The 16,619-nt window shown below is 48.9% G+C and overlaps 2 protein-coding genes across 4 annotated transcripts in view; one reads left to right on the forward strand and one right to left on the reverse strand.

Moving 5' to 3' along the window:
- The first annotated feature begins 2,413 nt into the window (after positions 1-2,413).
- LOC122380136 (ADP-ribosylation factor-like protein 8B-A) lies at positions 2,414-10,262 on the forward strand. The gene is made up of 4 exons (XM_043362981.1): positions 2,414-2,853; positions 3,250-3,404; positions 6,378-6,539; positions 7,929-10,262. The coding sequence occupies exons 1-4, from the start codon at positions 2,731-2,733 to the stop codon at positions 8,047-8,049; spliced, it is 561 nt and encodes a 186-aa protein (XP_043218916.1). The 5' UTR covers positions 2,414-2,730; the 3' UTR covers positions 8,050-10,262.
- Positions 10,263-11,238: 976 nt separating this feature from the next.
- LOC122380137 (glycoprotein-N-acetylgalactosamine 3-beta-galactosyltransferase 1-like) overlaps positions 11,239-16,619 on the reverse strand; it is a 35,228-nt gene continuing 29,847 nt past the window's right edge. For all 3 annotated transcript variants that reach the window (XM_043362982.1, XM_043362983.1, XM_043362984.1), the window contains 4 exons: positions 16,398-16,516; positions 15,477-15,581; positions 15,061-15,218; positions 11,239-13,427 (listed from right to left, as the gene is read on the reverse strand). In XM_043362982.1, the coding sequence (XP_043218917.1) occupies positions 12,888-13,427; positions 15,061-15,218; positions 15,477-15,581; positions 16,398-16,516 (922 nt within the window). In that variant the 3' untranslated portion in view covers positions 11,239-12,887. The remainder of the gene's footprint in view (positions 13,428-15,060; positions 15,219-15,476; positions 15,582-16,397; positions 16,517-16,619) is intronic.

A 16,619-nucleotide genomic window follows, 5' to 3' on the forward strand; every position in this document is an offset into this window, starting at 1 on the left:
TCAAAACTTGCAGGTCATAAGAAGATACATTTGATCACGACATTCCGGCGAGATAATATCCGAGGGGTGCAAGCTGCGCGTGCGGGGGGCGGATAACGGTTTTGACGATGGATCCTCTGATCCCGGGAAACGTCGAGCTAGCGACACAAAAGTCGGTACACTGAGAGAACTAGACACACGCTACAGGATGTAATGAAAATGCCTGCACTGTGGTGCCTGGGACATGAACTATGCACGTGGAAAAGGGCCACCTTCGTGAAATATGAAGATATCGTTGTTTTTCATTTTGACATTATTTTTCATTTTCTTTTTAAAACTGGTGCCAGAAGTGCACAATTCGCGAAAAAGTATTTAAAACTATTTAACATATTGGTACTATGTTGATACTCTCTACGGCACCTACTGTATGATGGCATAGCGATGACGTCACACTCAAGCCAATCAGCGTTCAGAAGACAGACTCGTCGGATTGTGTCAGATAAGCTGATTGGTTAAAGCTGAGCTGGTTGGAGCTGATTGGTAAAAAACCAAAGCCTCGCCGCGGGTGGCTGTATTGTCGGATAAGAACGCATTCCTGGGATAAGGACGCATTCCTGGCATATTTTCTTTTAAAATTGCCGATAACTACGAATGGAGGCCGAAATCGGCTGTAAGGAGGTAAACGGATAGGTTTTCGGACACGGGCTACAAGATGGCTATCTCAGTTTCAATCCCCATGTTAAAGGTGGCCCTTTTCTATCCTGGTAGATCTCCACATGAATCTCACGTGCTTTCAAGCATTTTTGGGATGCTTCGGTTGGTTTCAGGTTCATTGTTCAGGTTCAGTCTTGGTTCAGTCCAGTTCAGTCCAAGCAAAGTCCAAGCTCAGTCTGGGTTTCGGTGGTTTTTGCCCGGTGTGTGCCCTCAGTTTCGTTCCTCCAATTCTGGCCCAAGGCAACGCAAGAGCGCTGCCAGCATCTAGTTGAAAAAAAACTGTTAGCGGCCTTTAAACTGACCCTACCCAGCATATGACCTTTCGAGTGACTTACTTAGCTTGACCTGGTGACGTGGTGACGTGGTCCCTTTGGCCCTTTATGACCCGAGCAAAACTCATTTCCACACGATGCAAAATTGATTAGGCATATGCCGCCGATATATGGCTACGCCGGCTTAAGGACGTAATAGGTATGCCGGGCCCCCGGGCTGCGGAGTCGATGGATTTTCGGCGACTCCGACTCCGACTCCGACTCCGCAGCCCTGAATTGCCTCCGTCTATAATAGCCGTTTTCACGACGGCCATCTGGTACACATTTGGTGCACATCTGGTACAGATTAGGTGCACATTTGGTCAAATCAGGTCAGTGTGTCTCTTAGCAGCTATCAGCTAGGGTTGCACTAGTTATATGCTGCTAAATTCTAATTGTCATATTATCAGAGAGCATGATCGATTAAAACACAAATAAATTCATAAATGAAGATATTTGCTGTAAAAAAGTTAGCATAGGCGGCGGAACGGGGAGCACCGTGACCCCCTTTGCTTTTGGCATTTTAACATAGCCCTATGGGCGTTGGATGGAAGGAATGGGATCAAAAGTCGTTAGTGCCCCCCATAGTTGAAGTTGTTCCGCCGCTACTGGAAATTAGGTGCAGATTTGGTCAAATCAGGTGCATTCGCCGGATAGCCCGTACTGAAAACGGCTTATAAGGCTTTGCTTGATGCCGAGCTTAGGTCAGGGCTGGGGCTGACTGCACTGCAGCCTCAAGCCTGCCCTAGCCTAGACATTATTTCCAAAGAGACGGGCACATTTTCTAAGATAAAGTTACGTCTCTCGTTCAAATCTAGGCTGTGCCGTTGCATCCACAAGACTGCTGCTCGTTCCTACCTCTGGCGCACTTTCAGCTTGATCGATAGGCCTCCCAGATTCCATGCACCACACCGCAGCAGAAAGGTGGAAAAGCGATAGCGGCGTCATCTATATGAAAGACCCAGCGGACTCTGGCGGAATATACTTATCTTTACTCTCCGACGGGTGAAGTGAACATTGAATGGTAATTACTTGTAAAATTACGATTCAAGCCTTCCAATTCTTATCGATAAACACATTTTTATAGAGCTGAGATCAGCAGGAATCATTGGCACTGCATCAAAGGGTCGGATAAATTAAGAACAATGCCCTTACCGTAGCGTAGGTGCTCGTATGGCAAAAATTCTTAAACAAAATGTTTTTTTTCCAAGTTTTTTATTTCGTAGAAGCAAAAGATTATATTACAGGAAGTTATTGTGATATGCATTTTCATCACGCTAGGCCTTTTCCGTAAGTGACGCAAGATTTGGAACAGAAAATAAATTTAGTAGCCACCAGCTTCGTCATCAGCTTATTTTGTCTCACATGCGCCAGGACTGACGACGTTTGTTGCTGATGCATAAATAACAGGGCACAAGTTCAGGAGCGGTCGGAGTCAAGGCCCTAAATACAGTGGGAGTGTTGCGTTCCGTTTTCATTGAGTGGTGTCTGGGCGTGTGGTGGGTTCGTGAGTCACAACAAGTGTGAGATAAGTGTCTGAACTGAGCGCTGGGATTCCACTGATCAGTGTGACTGACGCTGCCTGTGCTGTAGGTTGAGGTGGTACTCCGTTTGTCATTCAACTATCGAAGGGGCGTCATCGCCTTGAGTCTTGACTGCACCCATAAACATATTTTAAAACCAATCGTTATTACCTAACCTCCGAGTATACTTAAAAGCCTTCAAGATGATGGCCCTTGTGAATCGGTTCCTTGACTGGATTAAAAGCTTGTTCTGGAAGGAAGAAATGGAGCTCACATTGGTGGGCCTACAATATTCGGGAAAGACTACATTTGTTAATGTCATTGCGGTGAGTAGGGTTGTTGGCTACCTTGATAATCATTAGCAGTTATCTAACATGTTTTTCATGCTCATTTAAATGTATGAACTCCAGTTTATTTTTATTTTGTCCATCTAATCTGTTGGAGTTTGCTTTCATCTTCAGTGGCATCAAGTCAGAGAGACAGAGATCATGTTTCTGTGTTGGCTTATTACCATTTTCAAGACATTATTATTTCTTGTTACATTTTGCATGTTAAATCTTCATAGCTACCAGAACCTTACATAAGTTTCAGACTTGTCTGTAAAAATGAAATATTCCTTTGAGTATTTTTATGATCATTACTTCCTGTGTACCCACTGCCCAGTGTTTCCTCTCACTTTTCATAATTTATCATTTATCTGATATTCTTTTTCATTCCTGCAGTCTGGCCAGTTCAGTGAGGACATGATCCCAACTGTTGGCTTCAACATGCGCAAGGTCTCCAAAGGCAATGTGACCATCAAGCTGTGGGACATTGGTGGCCAGCCTCGCTTCCGCTCCATGTGGGAACGCTACTGCCGGGGTGTCAATGCCATTGTGTAAGTACCTGGGGCTCGTGTGACTGACACAAAGAATGTGACGGGATGCATGGTGATATATTGAATCGGACCTCTGGGAAGAGTCAGCTTCGTTACTGATTCCAGTTAACTTAATTCCAGTCAAATTGGCATAGACCCCAATCTCATTTGCAGGAAATATTGCTAGCTCAGGGCATCCCATCTGCCACAAATTTGGCTACCAATCGCTACCCTGACCCATTGAATAGCAGTGAGAAACATTTTATAGACTTTATTGCCGATGTCTCACGGTCTTTTCTCTTCCTCTTTTACCGCTTTGGCTGTTGTCCGCCGGCTCTGCAGCGTTTTATAACGTCGCGGTCTGGCAGCGTTTTATAACGTGGCGGTCCGCGCTATGTCCGGTCGGGTAGCGAGGCGGTGTCTGTTTTGGGCCCGCAGGCCCGTGTCTATTGACAACAGACGGCCGGGCGCGGTGGGTTTCGTCATCACAAGTGCAGCGCCCTGTTTGGACAGACGGGTTGGCTGGGCGGGGGGGAGGGGCTGCGCACGTGGGCCCCACACGTGGTGGCGGAGAAGCAATTCGACTCACTGCGACATATGCCGAGGCTGGGAGACTTAGCTTGATTAGCATGTCGGTAGGCGGGAAATACAATGAGCCCTTAATTATGTATCCTTGATCGGGGTATGTTTTGAAATGTCATGGGATATGTGAACTGTATCGTTATGGAATGTATACCCTTACCACTATGAAGTATGAGCAATCTGGGAAAAGTTCAACGTAGTTTTGTGTAGGTATATAATATGGAACGGTTGGCTATTTGTCCGTGGATGTATGCTTCATGGATCTGTCACAGCGCTTTATCGCTAAGGATTCATTCCACCGCGTTCTGGGTATACCGGGGCTTATCTGGTCGCCTTTCAGCGTTTTTTTTTTCTTCTTCAAAAACCCAGAAATGGAGGACGGTGATAATGAAATTGGTGCTTTAACCCTCGCCGGCCGAGGGGGGGGGGCGGGTGCCGCCCCCCCCATAGGGTTTTTTCGCGATAGCTCCAAACACGCTGGCGATAGAGAGCTGAAACTTGGCATACCTGACCTTTGATCCAAGCCGGATCTTTTGACACCAACCGCATTTTTGGGTCAGGTCAGGTCACTGACCTATGACGTCATAAGTGAACCTCTGCACGGTCTTCAGATGTCGCAACTTCGCAACGCCCTCACTGCCAGAGGAGATGTCACAGGGAAATGAAACTTTCAGGATCTAGTATCCATTATGAGTCCCACAACTTGTATATCTCGGATTTTTCCTAAAGGTCATATGAGGTCAGGTCATTTTCGTGACCTCACCATTATAAGTCAATGGGGAAAAATTCAAACTGCTATTCTGGCGCCGGGAACGATCTCCAACTATCTCAAGCACACAGAATCGTGATTTGATGCACTCCTTGCAAGGTTAGATGCGTCACTTTTGCAATGTTGACCTTGCGTGACGTCATTTATGACGTCATCAAGGTCAAATTAGTTTTTCGTCAATAACTCTTGATCAAATTGAGCTAGCGAGTCGGGAAAGGCACCAATGAACTCAGGAAGGCCTGCCGAATCGAATGATATGCGACATGACCTCTTTCGACCAACTTCGTGACCTGGGGGTGCTGACCTGACCTTGACCTGAGGTCAACACCCCAAGTTGACCTGACCCGGACAAAAAGTATATCATTCGACGCGCCTGAGCGAGGCGAACACGATGCTGCCAAAATCGGCGCTCTGCGGCCGTTTTTTGCGAAGTTATTCACCAAAAACTGAACCGTACCCTGAGGCACTTGACCTGACCTCAGAGGTCACCGGATGACCTAGGACCTTAAAATCGGGTACCAATCTCTGCGTCTCGTTACGGCGCACACGCTCGTTTTTTCCGCGACGCGCTAGCTCCACCAGGGGCGAAACGGCGAGGGGGGGGTCGTACCCGCCCCCCCCCCTCGGCCGGCGCGTATGTAGAAAACCAATAGGTCCGGCGAGGGTTAATTACAGCGCCTGCTGCCCAACGCAGGTAGAAGCTCGTAGTGTCGCCAAACACTCTTCCAACCTCCGAACACTCCATGCCTGGTCCTCTGTCACCATTGGCAATGTCAGTAATGTCCCTGTTCCCCGGTGGGGCCGCTGTTATCGCTTCAACTCGTAAGCTCAGCTCGTATAACCGTTTAAGGTCCGATGCATGCCGTTGCGAAACAGTTCAATGTACTTGTGCCAATCAACGGCCGGGTCGGGCGGTAGTTCTTTCTGCTTCTTCGGCGAACTCCCGTGACAAAACTTACGTTGATCGCCGGATCAGATGGACTTATTCAGTCTATGTACAGGGTGTCCAGAAAAAAAGATACTACGGAAATTAAGTCGCATTAATTAACGCACGTGCCGATTTCTTTCCAACTTCATGTGCTTATAGTGCAAGATGTGGCAAAAGTCATGCGCACTGTAATACGTCGTTGGAAAGTTGTCTGCCTGCCCTCTGAGATGGTCAACATGACCATCAGTCACCTGCAGACTGTGCTAGTGCTGGAGCTGATCCGCCGGAAGGCCGCTCACATTGAGAATCTGCTTTGAGGAGCTGCTGTGACTGACCAAAGGGTTTACATGTCATGTGGCACCTGCTGTCTGTTTTGCCATATTTTTTTTTGCGAATACAAGCATGTGCTATTTTAAAATGTGCGGTGTTTATTTTTTGGAATTACAGCAAAAAATAATAGTATCCGTTTTTTTCTGGACACCCTGTATATTGTATGTGACTTTTACGTCTTATGAGATTTAATATACTCGAGTTAATTGAGATCTTATGAGTAACCATTACTGCTTCGTTGTGAAAATGTGCATTTTTTTGTACCACCATTCTAGCACATTGACCAAACATGATACCCATATGTTTCGTGTTCTAACCGCGTCAGCGAGCGTAAGTCGCTCTCTCTCTCCGAGTCTCACCCAGCTCTTGCGGTCGTCACGCGCAGGTACATGGTGGACGCTGCCGACCAGGAGAAGCTGGAAGCGTCCAGGAACGAGCTGCACAACCTGCTGGACAAGCCGCAGCTGGCTGGCATCCCTGTGCTCGTGCTGGGAAACAAGCGCGACCTGCCCAACGCCCTGGACGAGAAGGGGCTCATCGAGAGGATGTGAGTGTACCGATGAATGTCTTCCGTCCGGACGCCGCCGAGCCGACTGAGAGTTTATTCATAAGGTAATAAGTACTGAGAGTTAATACTCGCATAAGTATTTATCTGTCGTTTCAGACATCTCTCAACGTCATGTTTGGCAGCACTGCGTCACTGTTTATTCCGTAAGCTATCCAATCCATATTGCGCTGTAAATGATGCAATATCAGTTATCTGCCTATCAGCTCCATCCAGCGCTGTTCTTATTTCATCATTTTTTTCCAGTCATCTCCCGTTCTTTCACACACACACACACACACAACGAATTTTATTACAAACATAAATGGACAGAAATAAAAATAAGATGAACATGCAATTGGCGCAAAAGTGCCTTAGCACTTGATTCATGGCGCCTTTTGCTTAATCAGCATTTTGATTTCGTAGGTACACTTTTACCTTATTATCTATGTGTTTGCTTACTTATTCATTTATTGACTACTTGTTGACCGCCGCTCGTGTAGGTGTGGTTACTTTTACCCGCTCAGTAATAAAGATGGATCAGCAGCCGGCAGCAGCAGTGCCAGGGGTTCCCAGAACTACAGACGAGGGTGTACATGATGTCATTAAAAACGTTTAGTTGACGTAATATAATTTTGGACCTGTTGTGCTAATGTCAGGAGTTGTTCGAGGAGTTGTCAGGAGTTGTTCTTATCAGGCTATTAACGACAGGGGCTTGTCTGTGATAAATCCAAGTAGAAAAATATACCTATATATGATTTTTTAATGCCTATATATGGTATATGAATTTTTACCTTAGATATACGAATTTCCTTCTTCATGCCAGCTAGAGGGGCACACACTACAAAACTCATCCGTAATCAATTGCTTATCCATTCGCAACTTTGAGACATCAAACTTTTAAAGCAAAGCCTTTAAGGCCTGGTTCTGGGTGTCTGTGAGAAGGATATGCCGGCTGTTACTGAAGTCTAGGTCTTGGTGTCCGTTATTCACACGGACGCTAGTGGCTGTGCAGGCTCGATGACTCATCCGAAATGTGGAGCGCCGATAATCGATATAGGGTAGATGGTTCAGTGGCTACGTCAGCGCCGAGCAACCGTAGTCGACAAACGGGGGGGGGGGGGGGGGGGCGGTGCGGTAGTTGACTTTGTATGCGCGTTCGTATCTGATACTGGTTTTGAACGTGGATAAGATTTGATAATCATGATCTACACATATTCTGTTCCGCTTCTCGCTAAAATAACTGATAGTTGATTCCGATAAGCATAAATAACATTGCTGACATTTTCACGCTCGTCACTTGCGTGTTTAATGCAGTTTTTATGCGTCATCAGCGGTGCTTGTGAATCCATCTGCTGAAATGTCAATCATGACGCGTTATTTTTTTTTCAGGAACCTGTCTGCGATCCAGGACCGGGAGATCTGCTGCTACTCCATCTCCTGCAAGGAGAAGGACAACATCGACATCACGCTGCAGTGGCTCATCACCAAGTCCAAGTCGGGCGGCCGCTAGACTCCCGTCTCAGAGCAGCCAACCGCACACGAGCGCGCAGGTCAGCGGTATCCGAGAGCCAACGCTGTTAACGGTAGATGGCGCCAGGAAGCTAAAGGTGGCGCCACCGGAGGTTAAAATGGCGCTGAGAACGATTTAAAATAGGCAGGCTCCGTCAGGCATCAGCGCTGAGGGTTGTTCCTGAGCGCCACCGGGTGACGTGGTGCTTCAGTGGGCACGCCACTTTGAGACCATATCGTCTGGGGACATTACACTACATGCCACGGCACAACTGAGCGGGGAGGGGCCACAGCGGCGCGCGACCTGACTATTCCCGTGCCGTGTTGCTTGCCACGCGCTGGTTTTACGTTAAAGCTATCTCAGCATGGTGTTTGTTTACGCAATGGTGCTCCACATGCTGTGCTTTTCGCGTTTGAAGTTACGGGGCCATTCCTAAGTGCTCTGTGAGCGGCGCCTGTTGCTGTGTTCGACTATTGGTGTCACCAAACGCCGTAACGTGCAGAGCTTCACAATAGGATGGGCCCAGGTGTTCGGGGCGCCGACTGTAGGTCGGCTGCGATATTTATTTGTGGAGTCATGCTGCTACTTCAGTAGATACCGGGTGTCAGCTAATACTGGTCCCCGTGCGCGCTGATTTTAGCATTAGGGCCTGCATGAATCAAGAGCTTTCCGTAGGCTTTCTTCCAAAACTTTCGAAGAAATAGATATTGATAGTGATGCTAGAAGTCCATTCAAATCTAGTTTGTTCTCTCTTGTCCTATTGCACGATGCTTTAACATTTTCCTATCCGCACTGTGCTTCATTCGGCGACTTTTGCCTTTTCTTTACATGACGCTTGCTTACTCAAAGCCTTTCGTTTTTTTATAAGTACGTAGCGTACCATTTATCAAGGCAAGGCCTTCGCCAGACTTCAAGTCTGTTTTAATATAATCAGAATTATAACGTGACTCTTCATGCACAAACTACATGCGTGATTTCCTTAATATTTCAACCGTTACCTAAATATCTTATTACAGTGATGATACGTAGTCCTTGCACCTCCGATTTAATATTAGATGTTAGGTACCGCTCCCTTTTGATTACCAACTAATCCTGAGCTATGAATTACTGGTACGCTACAAATATTTCAGTGCATGTTTAAGTTTATTATAGATAAACGTCGTGCCTAGCCAGCTGATGTTGGGCAAGTGTGAGTTCTTTCAGGCGTCCGTGGTCATTATTGTTTGTAAGTCGGTTTGTGATAGTTTGATATGTACCGCTGCTTGCCAATAGTCCAGCGAACCCGCTGCGCCTGCCGCCTTCTATTCCCCCATGAGCTGGTAACTAACATCCCGCGAATGGCATGAACATAGCTTTACTGATCGATACACGCCGAATCATGCGATTTACCGTAGCTGTTGCGTAAACCCTATGTATGTATGTCTGCGGTGCTCTGTTTATTTTGAGCGCAATTAATGCGGTTAAATGATGGGATCGGTTCCGTACTCGAGGTACGTTCGAGGTAATTTTGTATATTTACCACTCTTATCGACTATGTACCGTATTTTCCGCTTCCTTTTTTTTGTAGTATCTTATCATCGCATACTTCCCTGCATATCCCGACGAAACCGTGTAACTTCTTTCAAATAAAAACTTACGTTTCTTATCAGTCAGATGCTCGTTTCGCATAATTCACACAATGTAACTGCTTGGGATTTGTTTGAACTGAGGCTGGAATTATGTGTTCTTCGTTTGCCCTAGTGTCCAATTATGCTGTGGTTGTCGTTGACTGAATTACCGGTACCGGAGTACAGGGAACTACTGCCAAAATTAGGCTGAATTGGGCATGACTACAAAAGTGAAAATTTATTAACTTAGTCAATATCGAACGAGCATTATATTATATCGATTTAAATATGTTTTAACAGTGTTGTAATCAAAAAAGATTTAGCCTAACGGGACTCTAATCAAACTCTTTCATCAATCCCTGCTTGTTCATAATGAATGTGCGATATCGAAATGGGCAGGTCGGCCCCGCCCGACTGATGAGACGGCATTATGGTGATCGTTTTTCGAGTGTGTGAGCGTCTATTTCGCCTCCGAGGTGTATGTGTGTTGTGTTGAGAATGGTACCGGAGGTTCCCGTCAGATCGACCGGTATCGTGTTGGTGTTTGTGTGCATGTGATGTCGTGCTACTCCCCTGATATATGTATTTAATACACCAGTCATTGAACGGGGACTGTCGCGACTCGCAATCGTGCGGATGTTATGGGAATGCATTTACTCGAAGGCTCCGCCCTGTGCCCATTTTGTCGCGTCCTGAGAGCAACGGCCAACGCTTAACTCTGGCGGGAGCACTAACACACACGCCTGGACTAGCGGAACTATGCACACAAGAACACGCATCATCGCGCACACAACGGCGAAACTGGGTCGGGGGACAAACTCTGTCGCTGTTCTGGACCGGGAAGTGTTTTTGTGACCGATAACGAACCGCTGGTATGTGTTGTCGGCTCTGAAGAGCCGCCTCCGGTCTCCTCTCCCGAAATAGAGGAATGTGGAACATGTTATCAAAGAGCTGTTATCGGGTTCCGGGAGACACAGGTCTGTTGATTGGAAATGAGGGGGAGGGGAGAGGGCTCGTGTCACATGTGTTCACGTGTTAGGCGATGTGGCCTGTTCAAAGTTAGTTTTCGTACTATTTGTTTTGTTGTACTTGTTTATTCAGCCTCTGGATGGGCTGTTACTTGCATCTGTACTTTATTTTGTTGTAGCTAGACCCGCGTCACCATCGCAGTGAGGGGAAGGAGTGAGAGTTAAGCCTGAAACAGACTCTTTCTGCAGTCAGGAAATCGCATGCGAGAGCCTATTAAAATACATGGAAGCACGCTCGCATCAATCGCACGCACCTCCCGCATGCGATTGATGCGGGAAGAATTATAATGTATTTGAATTGAATAGGCTCTCGCATGGGATTTCCTGTATGCGCAAAGTCTGTTTCAGCCTTTAGGGATTCGAGTCAATTTTTGCCTGGGGGGAGGGGGGGGGGGGGCTTTGCCAGGCTCGGAACTGTGGCGGAACACATGTTAGAACACCTTCCTGACTCCTGTTGTGCACACAGGATCGGCATTGTTAGAATGTGATCGAATTTTCCTCTCCAAAAAGTGCCGTCTGAGTAGGTGCTGACGCCTATAAACCACAATAATGCATACTTCAGACAAGCAATTTATTGATATGTGGACACGTCACGCCTGGCAGCGCCCGCGCGGCTAACCGTAACGCGCACACAGTCGCCAATGGCGCCCACCCAGCACTGCACCCGTTATCTGTTTATAAAACACACGGCTCCTCCCGCCCCTTGTGGATTCCCATTGCGCTTCCCAACACCGTTTCCAAGCAGCCCCGCGCGCCCCAGACAGCCTACCACACACGACAGGACTGACGGACACTTCTAGGGTAACCGTGCCACGAGCCCCTGAATTCACCCAGCGAGGTGGGACTCACAACACAGCACGGTGTTAGTTCCAGAGTGGCATTCGGTGGACAGGTCGGACGAACCCCACACATCAGCCTGATGATGCTCTGCAAGTACAACCCGACTCGATAGTGACACAAGTGCCACCGCGACGCATATCACACACTGTTTCCCCAGCATCGGAGTGGGCCATCGCGCGCCTTTGGCACAATTCATTTGTAAAATGGGCGCGATCACGTCACGGTACCTACTCATCTTCTCACTTTCCGCCATGCCGGCGCCCGTTCACCACAGGCGCACATAGGACAAACGCAGCACTCGGTACTTCGTGTGGCTGCCGCTGGTACTGGCATAAATAAAACCCACGAGGCTGTGTGCCAATCCTAGCGACGAAGCACATGGAGCATGGTAGCATTGGCTGTTTCATCGGAAATTCCGTCAGGAGCTTCAAAGCCTCGGAAAGTCGTTGGTAACATGTAAATCAGCAGAGTTTTCCGCGGACAACTGCGCTGCGTAGGCTGTTCAGACTCGCTCGGACCGGGAAGTTTTCACACGAACTAATTTAGCAGCGCTGCTCCGGTGACCGCGGGATGGACTCATTCCGACATCGTTAGCGGTGTGCGTAGTAGAAGCAGACAGTCGGTTATCACATGTTCTGGAATGTTCTGTTCACTAAGGGCACGTATTCGGTGTGCGCATGTCTCCGCTGGCATGACTATCAACGATATCACGAATCGTTCGAGATCAGCACATTCACTGTCTTCACTCCCTAATTTCACCCGTTTGTCAAGGAATGGAAATAGACTAAAAACACGGAGCGAACAACGTGTCAATGACTGGGAATGTCACGTTTGTGCTACTCGAATTCCCAAAATAATTGGGATTGTTGTTTAAAAGCATATGGCAGCTGCCTGTAGTCATCTCAATGGTTTTGAGACGAACAAAAATGGGGACGTACCCATTCTAACGTTATCACACACGCACACAAAGTTCGTTTACACATCGCCATCCCTCATCCCCACAAATATCACTGTATGGTAACTCCGAATTAGCATCACCCTACCACAGCCCCGAGACCAACTGGCCGTTCCAGCCCCGCGGCCAATGCGGCGTCCACGGCCTGACTGGCGTCGAATGTCGGCCTTCCGACACACCTCGTGACCAGCACGGCTCAACATACTAGTTTAGGACCTAACGATCTCCTTGTCGTCCATATGACCGACCGGGATATGTCCCCGCAGACCGCCCTTTGGCCTGTTTTTGGCAAGGACCGACTAGTTTTCGGCTGAACGTCCATTGCTCGAGCTCCTCCTGGTGAGGATAACCGCTTCAGTTTCCAGCGGACACGTTCTAAGTGCAGTACGGCGAAGTGCTATCTCCCGGCTATGCCCCTTTCGCCGCTGGTTTTCCGGAATCCTTCCCTGCCGCTGGGGGTTGGGATGCGGCCGCCGTCGGCCCTGCAGTCCAGACTGTGGGCGCCTTTTTCTCAGCCGGGGCGCCGGGGGTCGCCGTCTTGCGACCCGCCGCCGCCTCGGTGGGCCGTCGAGGCTTCGCAGACCCTCCCGTCGGCCTCCTGGACGGCAGCATGCTCACGGAGCGTTTGGTGCGCGCCGCCGGAGTCGTCAACCGTTTCCCAGCCGTCGTCTTCGGAGCTGCGTGCGGGCTCGCCGCTTTGACCGCCGCCCTGGTGGTGTGTCGTGGAACCTCTGGTACGGTCGTCTTGCCAATAGGTGACGCGGTAGTCGGCGGTGTGGGGAAGTGGACCCCCGGCGGTATGACGGCCGAGTCCGGCGGGGCAGCGGGGATCAGACGGGTGCGCACGCCGTACGGCTTCAGGTGGTAGATGAGGTACTCGATGGTGTACATCATGTTGGGCGGCACGTAGTGGAAACTGATGGCCGAGTCGGAGCAGCAGTCCATGCCCTGTGGGCAGGCGATGGACGGCGTCAGTGGGAATTGTAGCTAGTAAGAGGTGGGAATGAATGGGAGTGGCAACCTATGTACATACAACAACGCTGTCGCGAGACACTTTCATAACGCTCAATGGCATTGGCGGCAAAAACATACATTAATAAGATGACGTCAATAATACAACTCAGGCTTCAGGTCATTCACCTACGGACCACAGAAGCCAGCTTTAGAAAATGCCTGGATGATGTCATGTATGAGCTGCACGGCACACCTAAAGGTCACCGGTCATTCAGCAGCATGCCCGCAAATTGCAGGACCTAATCTAAGCACCTAACAATAATTATCGCAATGTACCGAACAACGGCTTATGGCGTGGTGTCGTGGGCAGGTCGATTGTAGGTACATTATCGATGTCTGCTGTTCGCTGACGTGCTCTGCGCCCACGCCGGGGACCTCTATAAACAGGCCCTATTGGTGGGGTAATGGAAATAATAGGTGACCGTGTTCGGGTGGGGTCACATCATCGCCGCGGCCGGCGGCACGACGAGGCGATAACTTCCGTGCAGACCGGCGACAGTTGTCATGGAAACCTAACGACTGTTGATGAGGGTGCTAGGACCAGGCGACTAAATGGTTGTATAGAGCGCACGGCATCACGTTTATTTTTTCTCGCATGCGGGACATTGAACGGCATTTGGGTTAGTGTGCTCACATTTTGAATAGCCTTGTAACGAGTTTTGGTATAATTGAAGCATTTATTTTTTATGTGGATGACAACGAAAACCTGATCCAACAAATGTTGATGTTCGGGTACGTCTTCCTAAACAGCTGCAGTCACTCGTTATCAGCTGACAGAGCGTCTCCTTTCTGAGGGATTCGTCGACCTCGTCGCTTCGGCACCCCAAATGTTTCGTTTCACGAGGATGTTTCGGTTGCTGGGAGTCCGTGACAAAATAGTGAGGAAAAACTGTGATGGTAACAGTTGCTCGGACAATAAATCATAAATCAAACTTTTGAGCTTCATCAAATTTCATCAAACTACATAGTATCCAACAATCAGACTTAGCACAAACTTGTAAAAAAGTGGACGGGCTCAGTCTAAGCGAACAAACTTCCCAAGAAGAACACGACATGCATCAACTTCAGCCAGTTTGTGGGTTCATCTGCTGTTGACAGATGGAGAATCCTTGTCGGCCCACAGGTCGATAGGTCTATCAACTGAACAGCCACTGCTGACCCCCCGTCCGATGATGAATGAAATGGACCTCAATGTCCGAGGGCCCGTGTCCGTCGGATGCAACCGTTCCAGATTCGGATTCCGGACAGGATAGTCACGCCTACGACAGTCTCATTGTGAAACTGGACCCTATTTCATTATTTTGTATTCAAAATGACGTCGACAGGCCCATGCTTCCTCAGGCCATGTAATAGCCTAACTTTCCGAACTATCGGGCTTAACAGTTCAATGTTTTGTACGGTTTGCAACTATCCCGCCCCGTCTGCATCCCACGTCCTATCTTTGAACTGTGTCCGCAGCCCTCCGATAGCCAATCGCCATCTGAGCTAACGTTCATAGCAATCATCAGGCCCCGGCATCCCCTGACCCTCAACCGTTACTATTGCCCCCTCCCGCCCACTCACTCACCCTGGGCTGGGGGTAGAAGACGTACTTCCAGTACCAGAAATTCTTGGGGAACTTCTCCGCTACCAGGTGACTCTCCGGAGTGAAAGGGAAGAACCGGTACCGTCCCTGGGCGTCCCGACTGTCTCCGGCCGTGACGTTCAGCTTCTCCATGCACTTCCCTGGGACGAACACGGCAGGAGGTGGTGAAGTAACGCCATTAAATAATATATCAGCGGATACCGAACAGGTCCGCAGTGAGCGGTAATATATCGGCGCGATTTTCCAAGAGATGTGGGGTTCGGGAAAAAACGCGTCGATATGTAGCAAAGTCCTATTCAGGGCACTGTTACAGGCGGCGACTGAGCTTTCTTCAGATGGCAGATAGCCCACGCTGTCAGCTGTAGCTCTACGTAGTTGCACTTTGAGCAGCAACTCACCCATTTCGGCGTCCTCTGCTCCGCCGTGATCCTTCCTGCATTTTTTCGGGTCTTTCAGTCCGACCTCGACAAACCGTCTGAGGGCCTCACGGCTGAGCACGTAACCTGGTGGGAGGCGATGCGAAGTGAAGTACGGTGAGTTATTATAATAGACAGACAGAGTACTGAATAGGACAGTTCGCTTTCCCTCCAAAAGATTATCCCTGGGCTGGACTGAATTAGAGGACTAGGTAGGCATTGGACAGTGGACACTGGCCGACTGAAAAGGGCGTGGCAAGATCCCGCAAGTGCCAACAGCCTGCCACCTGCGCGACCACTAGCGGGGCATGTGCTGGTGAAGCACGACAGTTTAGCCAGCACCTCTTTTTTAAAGCCACAATAGGTCGTAAATCCCACACAGGACGTGAACCCAAATCCTAATGACACCGCCCGTGATCGGGAAGTGGAAGGGCCAGCACAACCATAAACGGTACACAGTATGTGGAACAAATAAATCCACACAACATAAACATTGCACATGCCTCACGTAAATTGCACGATCAAATCGATTACAGTGTCTTATGACGTAGGTACAGTTGGACTTATTGCCCCCATTACCGTATTCTACAGAAATGCTTGCCATAACACGGTGTCCCCCCAGACATATCAACTATCTAGTCTGTATAAAGCGTCTACATACGGCTAACCCGAATCTAATGCTACCACGGCCATTGTCGAATATCATAAGGACATAACCATAAAGGTATGGTCACCTCCAATGCCTTGTCGTTAAAGACGTAACCATTATTGGTAGGTACACAAATCACAGCACTAAACGCGCTAACAAAAGGCCAATGCCTACACTCACAGACGTCATGCAACATCTCATATCCTTACCCTTCCCAGACCTGCCCTCCCCCTTCAGCCTCGGCCCCGCCTTACCTGCGCCGCCGCTCATGTATCCCTGCTTGGTGAACGGCTTGAACTTGCAGCCGAAGTAGATGGGGTGCTGTGGCGGGTAAGGCTCCAGCAGGAACCGCATGTTCTCCATCACAGCGTACCTGCCGGAGGACAGAAAATCAGCGCTAGGACGGTGGACAGAAGGAGCGCAGCGCGGGTACGCCGAGCAGAAATTCAGATGGATGAGTGGAGATCAAGACGAAG

The sequence above is a fragment of the Amphibalanus amphitrite genome, unplaced genomic scaffold (assembly GCF_019059575.1).
Source record: "Amphibalanus amphitrite isolate SeventyFive unplaced genomic scaffold, NRLGWU_Aamphi_draft 000092F_arrow, whole genome shotgun sequence".
Classification (NCBI taxonomy): Eukaryota; Metazoa; Arthropoda; class Thecostraca; order Balanomorpha; family Balanidae; genus Amphibalanus; species Amphibalanus amphitrite.

What these genes read in the sequence shown, in the direction of transcription:
- LOC122380136 (XM_043362981.1), top strand. Translation starts at nt 2,731, where the DNA reads ATGATGGCCCTTGTGAATCGGTTCCTTGACTGGATTAAAAGCTTGTTC. An exon ending in CATTTGTTAATGTCATTGCG is followed by an intron (nt 2,854 to 3,249) that starts GTGAGTAGGGTT and finishes TCATTCCTGCAG; the next exon opens with TCTGGCCAGTTCAGTGAGGA. An exon ending in AAGGGGCTCATCGAGAGGAT is followed by an intron (nt 6,540 to 7,928) that starts GTGAGTGTACCG and finishes TTTTTTTTTCAG; the next exon opens with GAACCTGTCTGCGATCCAGG.